This window comes from Eretmochelys imbricata, chromosome 7 (assembly GCF_965152235.1).
Source record: "Eretmochelys imbricata isolate rEreImb1 chromosome 7, rEreImb1.hap1, whole genome shotgun sequence".
Classification (NCBI taxonomy): domain Eukaryota; kingdom Metazoa; phylum Chordata; order Testudines; family Cheloniidae; genus Eretmochelys; species Eretmochelys imbricata.
Window position 1 is genome coordinate 61,751,093 of NC_135578.1, and position 15,105 is coordinate 61,766,197.

The 15,105-nt window shown below is 39.4% G+C and overlaps 1 protein-coding gene across 3 annotated transcripts in view; it reads left to right on the forward strand.

Moving 5' to 3' along the window:
- Nucleotides 1-15,105, forward strand: part of ADK (adenosine kinase) — a 564,182-nt gene that overhangs the window by 173,779 nt on the left and 375,298 nt on the right. For all 3 annotated transcript variants that reach the window (XM_077821816.1, XM_077821814.1, XM_077821815.1), the window contains exon 4: nucleotides 9,607-9,685. In XM_077821816.1, the coding sequence (XP_077677942.1) occupies nucleotides 9,607-9,685 (79 nt within the window). The remainder of the gene's footprint in view (nucleotides 1-9,606; nucleotides 9,686-15,105) is intronic.

The following is a 15,105-nucleotide window of genomic DNA, read 5'->3' on the forward strand; positions in this document are numbered from 1 at the left end:
TGACCCTTCATTCCTCTGTGAATTCAGATATTCAACAACACATTAAAATTCTTGTTATTGAAATACTGTATCTGTAAATTTCATTTCCAGTTATTACAATTTATTGATTTTCTATTCTCACAGAAGTGGTAATTACTGATTACTTCTGTCTCCTGTACAGTATGTAAATTATATAGTCTATGTGAGACTCTGGCTGTATTGGACCTGCCTATCCTGAAATTATTAAACTTGGGACACGAATGATGACAGGATCACCAGATGTATGAGTAACTGGAAATACCAAGTATTGACTGAAAAATAGGATGAGTAGATTTTGCAATTGTTTTTAACTAGTTTTTTTTTAACTGGAAATGGTAACACTATCTAAAAGCCACATAATGCCGACTTTCTAGTGGCACTTAAATAGCTCTTGTAGGAATGTTATCTCACTCTGAAGCAATTTTTCTTTGATTTACAATGCTGATTCTTTAGACATTCTGTCACTCATTGCCTCATCTGAAGATTTAAATGGCTTTTAAAAAAAAATCTAAATAGTAAGATTAGACATGAGGACATTGGGACGTTAGTCGGGTTCTCCTTGCTACTATACAGTAAACTGAGATCTGTGTCTAGCATGACCTGTTCTTGCAACTGAAAATGTTAGGCAACTAGAGAAGGTGAGATAAATGTAATATATATTACCCAAACAATTGTTTTACTGTCTTATTAAAGCAGCAAGTTGCAAGGATGTTGAACCTTTAACAAAGATCTTTCCTCCTAACTGCTTGTCAGGCAGTTTGTGTTAACAAAAACAAACAAAAGAATTTGAATAATCTAACTAAAAATCTCCGGGAAAAATAGGTGAGCCAGGACCTGAATTTCTAATATACAAAATAAACAGAAAAAAACATATGAACAAATAAAACACCTTCAGTTGCAAATACACTTTTTCCCTCCTCATCTGCAGCAGCTTTTAGGCAGCTGATCTTTAAAATGTGGCTTCCTGCTGGTGTGTGCTATAGAGTCATCCTGGGTAACAAGGAAATACTTAAGAAAATAGCCAAGAAAACCCATCTTGCTGAAAAACAAGAAACTACATTTCTTTTTACTTCTTGAAGATAAAGTGGCCCTTGACATCTGCATCAACAGTGTCTTTCTCTCAGGCATTTTTTCTCTGTGTGTAACTTGTGTAGAATGGTTTTTAGGTCCGTTTTTTATACTCATTTATACAACTTCAGAGGTCAATAAGACTTGGGCTCCAAAGTGCCTAAATCCCTTTTGAAATGGGATTTAAGCACTTTTGAAAAACGTAACCTTATCTATAAATATCCAGAAGGATATAAATCTATATGCGGTAGGAGGATCATCATTATTCCATGGTTACAATATGTGTGAATAAAGGAAGATGGTTAAATTGTTTTACTGATGGTTAAAAAACTAATTTTACTCATCTAATCCACAAATAATTTTGACTGGAATTCATACCTAAGTGAGTTTGCTATGTTAGATTTACAGGACCTGATTTTGGTCTCACAATAATGTAAATGAAGAGTAATTGTATTAAGGTCAATGGACTGACGCTAGTGCAAGACAGATGTGCATAACAGAATCAAGCCCATATTTAAGCAAAATAAAATTAGGATTTGTGTAGTCATGTTGGCAGCCATATTGTGTGTCTATAACTTCCAAGTCCCATTTTCAAAAGAGACTTCGGAAGTTAATGGGATCTAAGATCCTAAGTCACTTTTGAAAATGGGATTTAGGTTCCAAAGTCACTTAGGACCTTTTGTCTTGTTTGTATTCTTTTAGACACTCCATTCCGGAAAGTTAATGCACTTTAAACTCAACAAGAACACCCCTTTCCATTCAGTCTTACACTTCACTGTGAGGATAGACAGAAGATATGAGACGACAATAAATGGATACCAACTTTGGCTGACTTGCTTTTTGGTTTTGTCACAAGTCGATTTTTAGACTGTAAGATCTTTGTGGCAAGGACTGGCATTTCCCAAATGTTTTTAAAAATGGTACCTTGCACAATGGGGCTGTGATCTGGGTGGCTTCCAGGTGCTAGCTACTGCAATATAAAAATTAAATCTGAATAATTGCAGTACTCTTATTAAGTTGCTTTTTCTGCTTTCCAAGTCTCCTAAAAAGTGAATCTCTTGTTCAGATATACCCTTCAGCATCAGCTTTTATTAGCAGTTCAGTTCTACAAAACAAGTGACAGACGTGCTGTCATTGCCAATGTTGTTTATGAAAACAGTAACATACTTGCATTCTTTTTGGTCAGTGCTATTGTTAATCAGCAGTACCACAGCTAGAAACATGTTTTGCTACTGTTGCAAACATGTTTTCTCTAAAATATGATGATCAAATTTATGGTACCAAACTCATGGCCTTCTGGATGGTGCTGATGGTGAGATTTATTGCATTGTTGAAGGTGATGGTATGTTCAAAGATCGACAAAAGAACCAGGGTTCTCAGATATGCCAGAGACTTCAGAAATATTCAGAAGGATCATCAGTTGCAGAACCAGAAACAGCAATGTTAGTCTAGCTTATAAAGTTCGAATTTTCTTGAATTTGTCCCAGACATGATAACAGTTCACTCAGCGCACACACACAAGGTGCCTTTGGTATCCACTGGCCTGAAAGATCGTTGCTCCAGTTGATTTTTTTCCCCCCTAAAACAAAAATATATAGAAAAGCAAATTTAACGCTCTTGAAAGGTGCTGGCATGGAATTTCCTATTCGTAGGCCAGGTATAGTGCGGACAATGGCACAGCAAGTTTCCCCATGCTCCCTTGATCATGTACTGATTTTTTTTGTCTGTCCAAATGTTAATTTTTAAAAATGAAAATTCAATTTAAAAATGAAATCCAGTTGTCATTCTTAAGTTTCAGGTCAGTAGTTGGTTAATGGACTCTTGTGGATAAATTAACACATTTAATTGATATCAGCCTTACATCATGATATTGAAGACAGTCAGCAAAAGGGATTTCCTTGCATTTTCTTTGAATTGACATATTCACCCAAGGCTCCTGAAGACCTTGTTATATAAAACATGATGAAATGAGGTGTTTTTTTAAAATACTTCTGATTGAAATAGTGAAGGGCAGCAGTCAAAGTCTCACTGTCTACATGCCTAATTCAATGAAATAATTGAAAGTAATTTTTTTACTCTCCGCTGGCTGTCACCTTGAGATTGAAATATTAAAGACAATATTTTATCTGATGCCAGTTACTGCATATTTATTTTAGTTTAGAAGCCATCCTCGTTGTAGCCAAACCTTCATCACACAGACCACAGAATAAAGTGATTAAATGCACTAGAAGTCACAGCTCTAAATAAAGAGAGACAGTAGGGCATCTAGTATATATTAATACAAGTAGTCTTGAGTTACCTCTCAGTCACCAAGGCAGTTGTAGTAGCAGGTATTTTCTGGTAAAGAAGTTAATATTTTAATTGCTATGCTCATAGATACACAAATAAAAATTAACCATACGGATTGGGTACCAAGCGTTTAAACTGATAGAAAATGTAAGATTTAATTTTACAAATTTAATTTTATAAATCTTGCTGAAACATTGTTAGTTCATGTTGTTGTTGCATTTCTTTATTTGTGAAGTGGTTGTTATGAGACATATTGTTGTTGCTTTTTTCCCTCAGCAACTTGATATCAGTAGAGGTTGCAATTGCTTGGTATACAATTGGTAGATAATTACTAGTGTGGATGGCTGTGAAAAGCATATGTAGTAATTTAGTTTGTGATTCTTTCTAATTGCCTGCCTGTCGTTAGTTTGCTAGGATGGGTATCTCATTATTCAAACATTTGAAATGGAGAATCATTGTGGAAAGAAAAAGATCATAACTCTGACCTTTAACAGAGTATTGAAGTACATGAGTAATTATTGGACAATTATGTCCCCTGTCATATGCTATAGAGAAGTATGTGTGTATGTGACAGGATGGATAATATGGTTTAGGTAGTGTTTTCCCTGCCCCCCCCCCATCCTGAAAAATATTGTTTTGATAAGTATTTTAACAGAGACTTCAAAACTGAAACAGAATACGTGAAACCAAAAAAACCTATATATCGGTCGCTAAATTTGAGCTTAACGAGTTGAGGCTTTTGAGTGTAAATATGTAATATTGTAAAGTGAGATGTAAACTTGGACCCAATTAGTGGACTTTAATAGAAGCTTAAATTGTATTCAACTTAGTGTTGAAACTTAACTCCGGTACATGATCTACTATTTGATGATAATGATTGAATTCCACCAGTACTTAATGGTATGTACTATATAACTGGTTGTAAGTATTATAGAATAGGCAGTACTCTTCTCGAATGAAGGGTGGTGGGAGCTACAGTTTTGACTACTTTAATATTAATGAATAACTTTCCATTTCCAGCATTTTCCTTATAATAGTTCTCTTCAGGCTCTTCTCCAGAAAACTGAAATGTGTGATAGCAGATACACTTTGTCAGATAGAAACTCTGCTCAGTCTTTCACTAATCCATCCTCCATACAACTCTTTCAGTTCTCAGTACAATGGCAAAAATGTTGAACTAAACTGTGCTACTTCTCTCCTTTGCCTTTCTCTTGTTGTAGTCCTCCAGCCTCAAACAAGGTAAATGATAGCAAGAAATTAAAAACCTTTAATATTTTAAATTCCACTACTTAACCTATTTGTGAGAGACTGAAGAGATAAGTTACTCAAAGAAAATGCAAGGAAAACAGGACCAAAGGTGCAGAGGTGAGCATTTTTAGATATTTCCTGTGCCCCCACATTGCTAAATTTTGTGTGTGTGTGTGTGTGTGTGTGTGTATATGTATGTGCAAATATAAAATTAAAACAAAACTAGAAAACAAAATTCTTCTATGAAAAGTCAATGTGCCAAATTTTAAAAGTAAGCCTCGGATTTTAGATCTAATGTCCATGTACATCTCAGCTCAACCTTAATAGTCATTGCTGATGCCTCCATTTTCAAAGTAATTTGCAAACGTGACTTAGAGGAAACTATTGTAGAATCATCAAGGTACAACAGCTTATAAAAGTAGTTGTGAATGGATTTCATAACAGAAGCAGCAGCCTCTTAGCAGCACAGATACTAATAATCAAGAGACCCTATTGATGATGATTTATTTATTTAAGGTGACATGGGTCTCTGTCATAGGATAGGAAGTTTCTATTCTGGATATTGTATGATAAAACTGCTGTGCAACAAGGTTTTCCATCTATTATAGGAGATTGTCAACCCAAGAAAATAAATATAATGAACATCCGGAAGCGTAACTTTCATATTAGTATGGCTGTAATAAAATGACATTGTGGGATTCCATATTTGATTATTTACTTGTACAGCAGATTGCTAAGCTGACCATTCAGAATGATGTATTTGAAGTACAGGTCAACTGTACTTCAGCTCTCAAACTAGAGATAATGCTTGTAGCCAATCATAAATGACAGGTTTCAGAGTAGCAGCCGTGTTAGTTGACCTGGGAAGAACTTCCTGTAAGTGAGTTTTACCAGAGTAAGGACTACAGAAGCAGCACCAACGATGTTGGGATTCCCTGTGAGACCTCGTTCCACTCAGCATCCCAAGAACTTAGTTCGACTCCAGACTCCATCACTCAGTGCCACATCCAGCCTCACTTTGGTCAGCCATGACACTTCAGCAGTCTTCTCATGGGGCATCTAGTTCTAGCTGTCAGACCCCAATTACCCCATCAACACCTGAAAACAGATAGAGTACAGGGTGAGAAGGAGTATTTAACGCCTTGAGAAGTCCAGTTGATTTCAGTGGGACTAATTGAGGAATAACTTACTACTAAAAGTAAGTTATGATATTCCTCTTCCTTCCCTGAGATATCCTTATGGGGATAAGAGTCCTGCAGCTTGCTGAGAGCAGTGTGGGTGGAGAGCTAAATGAAGAATACTTTGCTGGTATGCATCCGATGAAGTGAGCTGTAGCTCACAAAAGCTTATGCTCAAATAAATTGGTTAGTCTCTAAGGTGCCACAAGTACTCCTTTTCTTTATGGTTATAGAGCACAAGACAGAATGGAATGTAACTCTTTCTGATAGATATACTGTATCTGGATCATGGTCGTTGGCATTTGTGTTTTGGCATTAGCAAATATGTTGAAAGAAGATGCCTTTTTTTAATAGTTACTTTTCTGGCTGACGTTTATTCCTTTTTCATTGTTGTATTATAGGTAATCTATATTTATATAGTAAGATTTTGTGAGTCACTCTGAAGTCTAAAATGTCCATTGAGTCAGGGTGAAGTGATGGAAACAGCCACAAGCATGGTTGAGAGCTCTTTATGTTGAGAGTAGGTCCAGGTTGACTCATCACTGGGTTTCGTGGTCTGTTACGATCAAATTTTTAAGTTTTCAGCCATTTTGACTTTACAAATTACCCTCATGCAGTGTATAGCTTGTGATAGATCCAGGCCAGTTGGATACAGCAGAGTAGCAGAAGGCAGATATACTGGCCACTAGATTAACAGTTTTCTGTTCCCTGACTGACCAGAGCAAAGGCTGCTCCAGGCTAATGAGAACACCTGACTCCAATTAACTTGCAAATAGTCAGGTGAGGCCATTAAGCTAATGTGACCACCTGACTCTTAAGGCCCCTCTGATACTATAAAAGGGCTCACTCTAGTCAGGCAGGGGAGAGCTAGAGGAGAGGAAGTGCGGCTGAAGGGCTGGTTAATGAAGACACCCTCAAGTCATTGGTAAGGGAGCCCTAAGGTAAGGGTGAAGAGGGGAGAAGCAGGAGAGCTGTGGGGAAGTGGCCCAGGGAAATGTAGCAACTCTGGCAGTGAAAGGTTGGCTGCCAACAGCTCCTACCATTAGGGTCCCTGGGCCGGAACCCAGAGTAGGGGCCCAGGTTCCCCCCAACCCACCTCTACAGAAACACCTCCTGCGGGGGGAGAACAGGCCCCTGTCAGGACCAGGAGGCTAAACTGTTCTGGTATGAGGCCATAGGAGCAACAGAGACTGTGGGAGTTCCCTCACCGACCTCCTTGCTGACTTATGATGAAAAGGGCTCAGTAGACTGTATCCCTGACCCTAGAGAGAGAAGGGCTATGTGGAGGGTTGCAGTGAGCCTCTGAAGCTAGCATAAACTACCTGGAAGTGTGGGACCCACGGGGACAAGGTCAGAGCTCTGCCACAAGCTACAGTAGGCATGTATTTATGCCATGTCTAGATCAATAGTCCCCAAACTGTGGGGCATGCCCCCCAAGGGGGGAGTGGAGGAATGGGGTGTGTGTGGCAGGGCCTGGGGCAGCCCCCACAGGGGGCGGGAAGGAAGCACCACCCAGCTGCAGCTCTGCTCTGCCCCTGCTCTGTGCCCAGCTCTGGCCCCAGCCACAACTCCACTCCACCCCCTTCTCCATCCCCAGTTAAGCTCTGCCCTCATTGCCTCTCAGCACCCCCCCCCCCCCTCTGGCCAGCTCTGTCTCTTGCTCCAGCTTCAGCACAAACTCCTTTGCTGAGCCAACTGTGCAGTAATGGTAGAGGGGGAGTGCGGAAGGATTCCACTAGTAGTAAGGGGGAGGGCATGACAAGTAAAGTTTTGGTACCATTGTCCTAGACCATTGTGATATCAGAGGTAACTCATCCAGTCACCACCCTTAGTCTGCAGCTATTTTGCCTACAACCAGTGAAATGGTTGTGTGAAAGAGACTACACAAATCAACACAACCAGCACACATAATAATCCCCCAAATCACTTTGTAGCCTAGAATGTCAGTTGAGTCAGCGTGAAAAATGGAAACAGCTACAAGCATGGTTGAGAGTTCTTTTTGAATATAATATCATCTTGTTCAATCATCCCTTGGATTCACAGTGTGTTGCCATCCTATTTTTAAATTCTCAGCCATTTTCAGCTTTTTTTACACACTTCACTTAATGAATTACATTCTTGTGACAGCACAGGCTTTCTGCTACTAGTATTTATTGTAAGGTTGGATGGGTGCCTAACTTATTTAAAAATTTTATGTATTAAAACAAGGGGAAAGTGTTTTCTGTTGTATGAACAAGGAGACAATAATGAAAAAACTATCAGGACTGCGACACATGAAAAGTAACATGCATAAGTTGAAATGAAATAAATTTTCATACAGTGTGCAAGAGTAGTGGTTCTCACTTTTGTATTGGTGACCCTTTTCACATGGCAAGCCTCTGAGTGCGACCCCCTTATAAATTAAAAACACATTTTTGTATATTTAACGCTATTATAAATGCTGGAGGAGAAGCTGCGTTTGAGGGTGAAGGCTGACCACCCGTGGCCCCTGGGTAATAACCTCATGACCCCTGGGAGGTCACGTCCCCCAGTTTGAGAACCCCTGTGCAAGAGAATGCACTTATTAGTCAACCTCCTATTTTCAGAGATTATCACAAAGAATCCACAAATGGATAGAATACTATTCTGCTCCATCTTCATTAGAAGACCACTTCTGTTAAACTATTTTAGTTGGTCCCTTAAGACAGGTTTCACTATATTTCTCTTGAATATTGGGATTTTTCTTGATGGTAGTCCAAACCTAATTAGAATTTTACATTACTTTTGTACTGACCATTTATCGATCTTTCTGGAACTTAAACAATTCAACTTGCACTGCATTTTTTAACAAAGTCCCTTTCATTGTTTCAGTGGTAGCTATGCACCAGATCTAACTAGTGGAACCAGACATTATTAACTTATAATTGTTATGTACGTTATGTTAAAAACAGTGACTTTTCCTTTTAAAGTAATCAAGCTGTCTTTATACATATTTTTATATTGTGAAAATAGGTTTTGCTAGTGAAACCAAGTGTTCTTTCAAAACATTTGGACAGCGGAGCTTTTATATTAATTAATTTATTTTTTACACAATGATCCAACTTAGAGGACTAGAAAACTGAAAGAGAACTGGTCTTCCACAATTTACACACATTTTACAATTCTTATTTTTTATATCCGGATTTTCTCAAACTAGCAGTAGATCTATTTATAAAGTTCCAATACCTGACAAATACAAGTTAAAAATTCATGCTTTAAAATATTGTTTAAATTTTGAGTGCACACTATTTGACTAAAGTTTTAAAGCAGATAAAGTATCTTCTTCTTCTTATTATTATTATTATTATTTTATTATTGAACTTTTATGTTACGTATTTAGCTAGAGGAAGTGTGAATCAGCACCTCCTCATTGGTTTCCTTTAATTTTTTTTCTTTTACATGCGAGCATATACTTTAGAAGCTTGAAAGTTAACTATCATCGTGCACAAGCTCCAGATGCTGTATTCCTAAGACATTCTTTAAATGTTCTAGACTTACAATACAACTGTAAGGGAGTGAAATCAAGTTGATATCACTTGCTTTGTCATTGAGCCAGTTGCTTAGTGCGCATACTGTGCATGCATGCTATTTTAGTCTGCGTTTTCTCAGCTAGCACCTTGTAAAAGAGCTAATATGTCTGAATTTCCTGTTTACAAATAACTTGATCTCATACATTTCTAATTTAGATGCTTATATAGTTTTTCACTGTGAAAAATTACAGAATCTGACTGCCTTTCTGTCTCTCTCCTTTTCTCCCCCACCCCCCTACCCCGGTGGTTTCTTACAGGTTTGAAGAACTTGTGAAAAGGTTCAACGTAGAATATCATGCTGGTGGCTCTACTCAAAATTCTGTTAAAGTGGCTCAGGTTTGTTCTTCCTTAAAAGAAATTAACTATAAAATATTCTAAAGGTGTTGACTGTTAAACAACTTCTTGTTCTAAGTTGCTTATCATGTTGCCCAGAGGCATTACTCAGTGAGTGCATGTTAGTCTGTAGCCTAAAATAAGTTGAGCTCTGTACTCTAGAAGTGACTTTAATATTTTTTTTCTTTTTTTTTCTGTTGCACTGTTATTGTTCAAGTTGCAACATTTTAATTATAACCACATTTGTTTGTTAAGGGTTTATAACCTGTGCATAAATGATTGAAGTGAAAATTTTTTTACATGAGGAGAATTTTAGAGATATGAATATCATGAAGTTGGGCTTGCACTGATCCAAGGTAGATTTTGTGCATTTTGATAATGGAGAATGTGTTTTGTTATATACTAGTGAATGAAAGCTAATCTAGTAATACATTTTGTGTGTACAATTGTAGATACACCCACCACACAATCTGAAAGTGTATTGCATAAATCCCATAATTTAAAACGTGCAACTTTTATTTAGAATTCTTTTACTAACTAATGGCTGGTTTGTTGTTCTTCAGACTTCCTATGTAGATAAAACATATTGCCAGATACCTTCAAATGCTCATTTTGAAGACGTTAGATTGTAATTCAGCAAAGTTATTAAGCTTTGTTTTGCTTTACAGTTATATTCACAATTTTCTCTTACTCAAAATAGCTATTTCCCATAATTTACAGTGGGACTCCAGCTACCAAGTGGGATTAAAGGCGTTTATGTCCTAGGTAAAGATGATCGCTACTTTACTATTGGGAGGGATACCCTAATAAAAATAGCATCCATTTTCTAATGTTTCCAACTGGGCTTTGAAGCCATAGACAACCATTAGGAAATATGGCTGCCATTTCACTAAGGCCATCACGCTTTTCAAACCTTAAACCTACCAGTCTTTGACACAAGCAATTGAAAGGTATGACCAATGACTGAAATGTGAACTCCTATGTTTTGCTGTGTGTCACATCATAATTCAGATTATAATAATTTTTTATATAAAACCTGTTTTAAGATCGTTCTTCACTCTGTAAATTAGATGAAACATTTAAAAAAATAGAAAATGAACTGGAAAAATAGGAATTTTATCACGTTCACTTATAAGGACCACTACATGGATCATCGGTAGAGTTTCAACCCAAGACATTCAGATCTTGAGTCCATATCGCTACCACTTGAGCTACGGAAGATGGTGGTAGTAGTAGCATAGGCAGCTGTTCCCTGTGTGGTTCAGCCACCAAAGGGGATTTTTGAATGGATTTCACAACCATTTGCAAGACGTGCTGAATGTCAGGAACCCTGGCTTTGTTCCTAGCTCTGGAACAGTGGTTTACTGATTACAATCACTTATAGAGTTGACAGATTCTTTCTGTGAGTGGCTGAGACTGAAAGTTAATCATAGAAGTACATTGGTTCTATTTTCATTTCTTTTGCAATGTTGCAGATAATTTATTTGTAAAACGGAGTGAGTGATACTTGACTGTCTCTTAATATAGGGGTTGCTCAATAATAGGTCTGTGAAATGTACAGAAATATAAAGAAATATAAATAAGAGCAATCAAAAGAGGTGAAATGTGAACTCCTGGTGTCCTGCCTCCCAGTTCAGTGCACCTTCCACTGTGCTAAAATGTATTTTGTTAGGGAATTTGTCACTCACATAAACTGGAAGTCTGATTCAGCTAAAATGCAGTAGACTTGAGAGCTTTGATGGTCATGTGAAATTGAGGCTGCCCAGTAAAGATGGCCGCCTCTTAGCTCGTCTTTCCAATGGCTTTGAAGCTACAGGCTGCTCTCCGTGAAGTTCCCCTCCATCCTCTCCCCACTATGCTCTAAGGTTAAGAAACTATAAGAAGGTTGTCTATGCTGTAAACCCTGACTGAGTCTGTGGGTGATACCAGCCAGGGTTGCCAGTTGAGAGCTGCTTTGATTTCCAGTGTTGTGAGTTCTTCAGCTTCAATTGAAGTGCTGCATCTTCGACAAAGGGTTCTCCAATCTAGACAGCCATAGCTGGCCCAGTGGAGCAGAGATGGCACTTGACAGATTCCTTTTCTCTCCACGCAAGGTGTTTGGGAGCATTCTAATTAAAATTTTGCATTATACTGTGCTGGAAATAAATGTTATGTCTCCTTATCAGTTGGAGGTATCATCCTTGTGGCGGTGGACTCTGTTGCCCTCAGTGGAAATATGCCCTCTGTGGGCATTAGAGGTGTCCCATAACTGGACATTTCCTTGCTTTCTAGGGTTTGAGTCAGTGGAATATTACATCTATACAGTCTCAATCCCTTTTTAAAGGGTCTTTATTTAGATCATTTATATAGTGCCATTAAAATATGTGCTGTTTCATCAGAGTAAATATAGGGGAAGGGGTCTGCCCCAAGTAGCTTACAGACAAATTAAAGTGAGGTTAGATGAGCTAAGGTAGTTGATCCTGGAGGTAAGTGCTTTCTCCAGAGGCTACAACAGCAAATGAAGGCTAAAATGAAATATTGTAACATCTGAAAGGTGCATAATGAAGAGACACACATACTCATCAGAATGAGGCTTTTGTTGAGTTGGTGCAGAATATTGTCGTGGCCCCTTCTCCCATAAGGGCTTTAAAATCCAGTGGGGTTTGCTGACTGAAGATAGACCAATCAATCTACAAGTTTATAAACAAAGTGTGTAAAACAGTTACGGTTGCTTGTTCCACTGAATAGGCATGCTTTACCAACTAACTGTAAGTAAAAGAACAGTAGTGCAGGAAGCTTTTCCAAGGCCTTATCTATAGAAGCTATAGAGAGGGAATATATACAATTATTAGAGACTGGAGATAGGCCAGTGTCATCAAACTACCAGGCCAACTGAAACAGGCCAGTTAGATGGAGGGCTAAGAAGGTTAGAACAAGCATCTTAAACTTAGTGTGCGGTGCGGGGTTGGTAGGCAGGTGATTGGATAATGTGGGGAGTCATGGCAGAAACATTGTTTGAGTAGGTGGGCAGCAGAATTGTCAACAAGCTAGTTATTTATAGAAAGAGCCAGGAAGATAAGCTAGAAATCAAGGCAGAAGATAACAAAAGCTTAATTGAAGAGAGAGAGATGACTTGTATAAATTTTAAGACAAGGTATAACCCGACACATGGAATCTACAAGGAACGTTTAGAATGGTAGGGCACGAATCCAGATAAAAGTTTAGACGGGAAAAGCATGTGATAAACAGTGTTTCGTCATCAAAAAATTCAGTGAGAATAAAGATAAATGAGAGAAAAGAATATTAAGGGTACATATACACTGTTTAAAAACAAAAAACTCACAGCAGCGAGTCTCAGAGCCCAGGTCAACTGACTCAGGCTCATGGGACTTGGGCCACGGGGCTAAATATAGCAATATAGACATTTCTGCTTGGGCTGGATCCCAGGCTCTGAGACCCATACCCCTCATCAGATTTCAGAGCCTGGGCTTCAGCCTGAGTGGGAATGTCTATGTTGCTATTTCTAGCCCTGTAGCGCAAGCTTCAGTCAGTTGACCTGACCGCTGAGGGTAAGTCTAAACCGCAAAACAGAACCTGCAGCAGTGAGTTTCAGAGCCCAGGTGACCTGACTCAGGCTATGTCTACACGACCAATTTTTGTCAACAAAAGTGATGGTGACACCCAAAACTCGACATAATAAAAATCAGAATCTCATATTCACACTTACTCCCTCTGTTGGCAGAGCATGTCCACAGTGGGGGCACCATCCTTAACAGTGTGAGCATTGCACTGTGGGTACCTATCCCACAGTCCACATCAACACCTTCTGTTGCTAGGTGATGTGGGAAGGCAGAGCAGATTGCAGTGCATCTTGGGCTCTGGCTTAATGTCCTGTGATGCATTGCTTTGTGTCCCAGCAGTCCATGGGCGTCCAGCTTTCTTTTGCGCCATTTTTGCAACAGTCATTCTCTGCTGTGAACCCCAGCATCTTTGTGGGAAGAAATGGATCTCGCACTGCTCTCCAATGCTCTGTTAACTGTCATGAAGAAATTGTGAATGGCAGTTCAGTTAATTGTCAAGTTCCGAACTGAAGAACGCTTTCAGGCACCTGACATAGATTACTTTTGGCATTCACAGAGCAGCTGCATAGGGTAGATCATCACTTTTGGGCTCACCTAACAAGCTGCTCACCTAACTGAATGGTGGGATCGTATTGCGATGCAGGTGTGGGATGAAGAGCAGTGGCAACAGAATTTTTGGATGTGGAAAGCCACTTCCTGGAACTGTGTGTGGAGCTCGCCACAGACCTGTGGCACAAGGACACCAGAATGAGAGCTGCCCTCTCAGTAAAGAAACATGTGGCAATCGCTGTATGGAAGCTGGTGACTCCAGACTGCTACCAATCAGTCGTGAATCAATTTGGAGTCAGGAAGTCGACCATTGGGGCTGCATTAATGCAAGTGTTCAGGGCAATTAATTGCATCCTGCTACGAAGGACCATGACTCTGGGAAATGTGCATGAAATAGTGGACGGCTTTGCAGAAATGGGGTTCCCTAACTGTGGAGGGGTGATAGATGGTGCACACGTTCCAATTTTGGAACCAGACCACCTTGCGATGGAATACATCAATAGGACAGGGTACTTCTCCATGGTGTTGCAAGCGCTTGTGGATCACCGTAGGTGTTTCACTGACGACAACGCGGGGTGGTCCGGGAAGATGCATGAGCCATGCATCTTCAGGAACACTAGCCTGTACAGAAAGCTACAATCGGGGACTTCGTTTCGAGACCAAAAGATTATAGTGGGGGATGTTGAAATGCCCATAGTGATCCCAGAAGACCTGGCATACCCTTTATGGCTGTGGTTCATGAAACCTTATATGGAACACCTGGACAGCAGTAAGGAGAGGTTCAACAACAGGCTGAGTATGTGCCGGATGACAGTTGAATGTGCGTTTGGCAGATTAAAGGCACGCTGGCGATGCCTATATGGCAGGCTAGACCTCAATGAGGATAATATTCCCATGGTCATAGCCGCATGCTGTACGTTGCATAATCTCTGTGAAGCTAAGGGTGAAAGATTTGCTCAGGTGGAGTGCTGAGGCAGACAGCTTAGCTGCTATTTTTGAGCAGCCAGATACTGGGCTGTCAGAGGGGGCCAGTTTGAATCAGGGAGGCTTTGAGGCAGCACTTTGACAATGAGCACCAGTAATGTATATCTCTGTCAGAGGTGCAAGTTTTCCTAGGATGCAATGCTGTCATTTTGGGCCTTGTATTTCCATAAGACAATGATAACAATGCCTGTGCATGTATTGGTGGTACCTGCAATCTCAATTTGTAGGGAAAAAAATAAAGGTGATTCACCATTAAATAACTTTGATTTTATTGAACAAGAAACAGCACACACAAAGACATAGATGCCTGATGGGAAGGAGGAACCAGGG